The 5681-nt window shown below is 40.7% G+C and overlaps 1 protein-coding gene across 1 annotated transcript in view; it reads left to right on the plus strand.

The window, feature by feature from the left end:
• Nucleotides 1-1618: 1618 nt before the first annotated feature.
• PPIL6 (peptidylprolyl isomerase like 6) overlaps nt 1619-5681 on the plus strand; it is a 19993-nt gene continuing 15930 nt past the window's right edge. Inside the window, exons 1-2 of the mRNA XM_024194289.2 lie at nt 1619-2288; nt 3818-3913. Coding sequence (XP_024050057.1) covers nt 2076-2288; nt 3818-3913 — 309 coding nt within the window. The 5' untranslated portion in view covers nt 1619-2075. The remainder of the gene's footprint in view (nt 2289-3817; nt 3914-5681) is intronic.

Here is a 5681-nt window from a genome sequence, read left to right on the forward strand (position 1 = left end):
CTCTGCTATACAGGAGATCAAACTACTAGATGATCACAGTGGTCCCTTCTGACCTTATGTATGAATCTGTGAACTAGACCTTGTGGCAGCCTTTGAAACTAACAACATCAGCATGGACATATGACCCTGATTATTGCAATTAGGAGAATATCAGCACACAATACCAGCTTAGTCACCGTGCCCAGTCCCTGACAGTGATCTGGAAAAATTGAGGATTCATTATTTGGCAGTCCTTTTATAATTTGTGAATTCTCTTTCTTCTTTCTAACTTTGAATCTTCTGTCAGGAGTTACAGTTTATAACTATCAATCTGACCAGCCTGAGGTTTTATTATATCACATAGCTATGTACTGTTTGAACATTTAATGCTATTTGGATGTACTAGTCAGAGAGACAGGCATTACGGTTAAGACACATGCATGAATGTGATTTAAGAGAGCTGAGTTACAGAAGCAAATTGTTGATTAAAAGGTAGCTCAGTTTGGGTTTGATTCTTTTTAATTTTATTGTAGCTCCAATAACTTTAATATGTAACGTGACTAAGTTTAAATTTATAATATTGTTTTACCACAAAATTAAAAGTCAGAAGCAGCATCCTCAGAAAATACCATTTTATTCAAGCAAATAAAAAATACTTAAAATTTCGTAGTGTAGACCTGACCAGAGTATTATCAGCATAGTGATGTCAGGCAGGGATATTTTAAAAACAAAAACAAACATACAAATACACCCCCGAGCTAACAGAGCTATGCCAGCAAAAGCAAGGCAGCTATGCTCCCATAGTACTTCTGCTGGCATAGCAAGTGTTATTTGGGGAGGTGGTATTTGGGGAGGAGAAAAATGCATTCTGTTGGCATATGCACCATCTCCATCTACACTAGGAGGCTCTGCTGGTATCGCTATACTGGCAAATCATATGTAGTGCAGACAAGGTCTCAAACAGAACTTTACAGCTTCAATATCTAGTATAAATATTAGCTAATGAATCCTTCCAACATTCCCATCAAAGTCTTACTGGACTGTCCTATTGTTCCCAGCAGTCCCCCAATTCAAGGGTATGCCATTTCCTCAGTGGCTGGTAAGGGAACCCAGGCCTGCCGGCTATGCATTCCAGCATAGGGACCATTCAATCAGCAGCCAAGGTTTGCTCTACCCTACTGCTTTTTCCCTAGACTGCCTTCTAGTTCACCTCTATCAAGCTTCTTTCTCCACCACCCCTCTACATAAACCCTTCAGGAGCAGGATCCCAGGACTGCTTTCTTCCTGGCTTTCCACCTTTTTCTGCTCTCAGTCCAGAGAGTGACTGCAGACTTCCATGCTGTAGTCTCCTTCTACCCTTGCTTGCTGGTCTTATGCCAGCCCTGCCTGCTCCTGCCCAGCTGGGCTCAATCCTCAGTCAGTGCTTGCCTCTCAAGCCTGTCTCCCCTCAGGTGTGGTTCTAAGGGGCTAAGAAATTTGATAGGTCACATTAACCCTTTCCAGGCCAGTGTGGGATGAACACACCATCATAGAAGCATTTAGATACCATGTTAATAGAAGTGATATAAATACTTAAGACAGGTAAATTTTCTTGTGTGATTTCTAAAAGAAGATTTGAATATAACTGTCCAAAGAGTGAAAGGTGGGTGCACGTACCCATCCACCTAACCTCCATAAGTAGGTCTGTTTTAATTATGGATAGAGGTTTTAGTGGGAGGTGTCTCTCATGGGAAGAAAAAGTAAACATTCTATTGCTATTAATTTATCTTTATTTACCTTTTCATTTTTTTTGTCTATTGTGGTACTATTTTTTAAATTTCATTTGCTGATAGACAGCTAAGATAGTCATTGTGTTGTGCACCTCAGTCACTTTGGCACATTTGAAAACTCCACCCCAGGAAACCGCTGTAGGATGCAGTTAAAGATCTAGCACTGTGTTAATAAAATGCCCAGTGAAAGTGGCACTCACATAAACAATCCCTCTTTCCTGCACGGCACTAGGACATGTATAATGTATGTGCAGGCGGAGTTTCTATCAGTAAGGCTTGTAGTACAACTTGAAGCTGCAGAGCACTAGCCCTGTGATTGGAGTTGCTATGGTGAGCAGAATTCTGTTTACACTCCCTCCTCCAGCTGACCCGGAGCAAGGCTGGGCAGCCAGCAGAGGAGCAGCAACCAAAGGAGGAAAAACCAGGAGACAGTGTGTGCAGTGGGGTGAGGGTGCCATGGGTCCCCTGCAATTGCAGCAGTTGACGGTGGTGGGGCTTCTCAAGGAGCCTGTGTTCCACGTGGCAAAGTGTACAGCAGAGGTAACTCCTCCCAGGCCATTGTTGCAGCAGAAGAAAGCAGACAGTTTGAAATTCTTCCTTTCTGTTTTTGCTTTCTGTGGGCTCTAGGGACAGGAGATTGCAAAAATAGTGGCTGGCATTATTGTTGTTAAAATGAAATACAAGGCAAATTAGGAGACTGGCTGTGGTCCTAGATATTTTTAAGAAAATAAGATTTAAAATTCTGCATTTCTTTCTTTAGAAAGTTTAGAGTTTATAATTTAATCTTATGTATGCATTTATAATGTTCCCTTCACATTGGTATCTACTTATTGGTTGTACAGTTTTTTGTTGTCAAGCATGTGGTACTTAGAACAAACAATTGAAGGATCCTAAACCATTTATTGCATACTGTGATGCCACACAAGATTTTAAATATAATGAAACAACATCTGACTTGCTCTGCAACCTTAGGCAAGTCACTTAACCCTTCTATGCGTTTCAATTTCCCCTACTGTAAAATGAGTAAAAATACCTACCTTGCAGGGGTGCTGGGAGATTTAGACCCAGGTCCTTGGTCATGGCCAAGCAGCACACAGTTCAGCTTAGGATGGGGTATGCAAATGTGACCTTTTGTTACGCTAATCCTAAACAGGCTGGCTGCTGAGCTTGTCCCTCATCTTTATTTAGAGCAGTCTAAATTTACCAGCTGCAGATACAGCTGGTGGGGGGAGAAGGTACACCCTGGCCACAAACGCTAATGCAGGAACCAGAGAGTGGGGGTTCAGTAGAAGCCTCCTACACTGGGATGATCCTCCAGTGCCCAGCTACCCTGGCTGTAGGGCCATGATCTGTGTAAAGCACTGCAGGATCTAAGTCTTTAATTTGTTCATGTTTGTAATACATTTTGAGATTCTTAGATGGAAGGTACTATAGAAATACAAATTATTATTGAGACATTGCAAACCAGCCTGAATAAAGGTCTAGAAAATATACTCCTGGAAACAATTCTGCACTCCAGGAGATGAGCCTAAATGGCCTAACAGGAATGTTCCATATCTAACTTCTACTGTACTGTTCATAAAATGATAGAGGTAACAAGAACTGGAATTCAGGAAGTCCCAAGTTCTAATCCTCACTGTGCCTCTGATTCACTCGATGGCTTTGGGACTGATCTTGCAAGATGCTGAGGATCTGCAACTCTCCATGAAGTCTAGAGCAACTGATGATGCTCAGAGAGCCACAATGTCTCTGTGGCAGTTTCCCCATCTGCTTATCCTCCCTCCCTAATTGGGGTAGTGTGAATATAACTCGTTAATGTTGGGAAAGCAGCAGCTTTTGCAAATGCTAAAAAACCTCTTAAGTTTAAAATACTAATTTAAAACAGTTTGTGTAGTCTTGTGTAACTGTCTGGAGCTATGTTACATGTGTGAAAAAACTGCCATGAAATAATCAAACTAAAACATAGTGCCTGGATCCTAATCTGTTTGAATAAGAGAATATAAAATGTAATGGGAAATTCTTTTAAGTAAACTGCCTGTAAATAAATATTTTTTATTTTGAAAATCTAGGCTCTGAGGCTGAATTTTCCGACCAAGATTGCGGAGCCTGTAGTGCTTCCTCTATTAGAATTTGCATGGCATGAATATCTACAGGAGAAAAAAAAGGTGCCTCTTTTCCAAAGTGAATTGTGCTTGAATTACCTAGATTTAGTTCTGATTTGTCAAGTGAATGCTATTCTTCTATGTAGTAGATAAAGATAAAGGTGTTCGATACCTTCTCCAAGTTGTTTTCATAATACCATTTGGTTGGTGCAGAAACAAATAAAATAAGCAGGTATTTTGTTTGGTTTGGGAAGAAAACTAAGGTAGGACTAGTCCAAAAGAGGAGAGCAATGGTCTGTCCTTTTCTCTGTGGAAACCTTATTTTAAATATATTTGTAATGCTTGCAGAAGATATAGCATTGGGAAGCATTAGAAAGCCAAGTCCTGTATTTACAGCAGTTGCAGTAGCAAGTGCAAACTTTCCCAGATTGGCCTGCCAATGTGCCTGGATCCTAGTCTGAAGAGACCACTTCTAGGGTTGAACAGAATAGACCGCCTTGCGCATCCATTTAATTTTTGGCATCTCTGCTAAATCTGCCACTAAGAATTCAACTGTATTGGGGCGGGAGGGTCCTGTATATCATAGAATTATAGAAATGTAGAACTGGGTGGCACCTCAAGTGGTCATCTAGTCCAGCCCCCTGTGTTGAGGCAGGCACAAGTGAACTTAGACTATTCCAGTATCTTTCCAGGTATCAAATTAGTCTGACTGGTCTACAATGCCCTGGCTCCTCTTTGTTCCCCTTTTTAAAGAGAGGTACTGTGTTTGCCCTTCTCCAGTCCTCTGGGACGTCACCTGTCCTCTGAGTTATCAAATAATTGCTAACATTCCAAGATTGCTTCAGCTAGTTCCTTAAGTACCCTAGGTTGAATTTCATCAGGCCCTGCCGACTTGAATAAACCTAGCTGATCTAAATATTCTATTCTTTAACCTATTCTTTCCCTATTTTGTCTTGTGTTCCTTGCCCATTGTTGTTAATACACCGCTACCTCGATATAACGTGACCCGATATAACACGAATTCGAATATAACGCAGTAAAGCAGCGCTCCGGGGGGGTGGGGGGGGGCTGCACACTCCGGTGGATCAAAGCAAGTTCAATATAACGCGGTTTCACCTACAACGCGGTAAGATTTTTTTGGCTCCCAATGACAGTGTTATATCGAGGTAGAGGTGTATTAGTCTTTAGTCAACATTTACCCTTTTAATGGAGATTGAAGCAAAATATACTTTAAACATATCAGCCTTCTTGACATCATCAGTTCTTCGCTCTCCTTCCCTGCTATATAGAGGACCCACGTTTGGTCCTCTATATAGCAGGACCAAAGGTGGGTCCTCTATATAGCAGTTTCTGATCTCTTTTTACCATTACCAATCTAGCCCCTCTTTGAATTGGAATTTTTACAACATAGAAGCAGTATTTTGAAGACTTTTCATTGAAATTAAGACTTCAGAGGTCGTATAGGCAACACTTATTACCACAGTGATGCTAATATGCTGTATATGGAAGCTTGGGGCCAAATTCAGCCTTGGCATTAGTGAGCAGCATTATAGTGAAGACAATTGAATTGTGCCTGCTTTCACCAGGACTGAATTTACCCTACATCCTTACCAGCTAGGTTTGTCCTTGCCCTCTAATACATTTCACTATCACAATCTAATGAAACATGTTTAAAAAGTGAATGCTTAGGTATTTAGGCAATTTTTTTCTATGTATTAATGTATCTTGAGTCTCCGGGTTAATTCCTATAATAAACCTAATTCTGAAAGACAAGAAAGCCCCCATTAATATAATCTTTAATCTTTGTTATGTTAAATCCTAAAAAAAAAAA

The sequence above is a fragment of the Terrapene carolina genome, unplaced genomic scaffold (assembly GCF_002925995.2).
Source record: "Terrapene carolina triunguis isolate 2854851 unplaced genomic scaffold, T_m_triunguis-2.0 Scaffold42, whole genome shotgun sequence".
NCBI lineage: Eukaryota > Metazoa > Chordata > Testudines > Emydidae > Terrapene > Terrapene triunguis.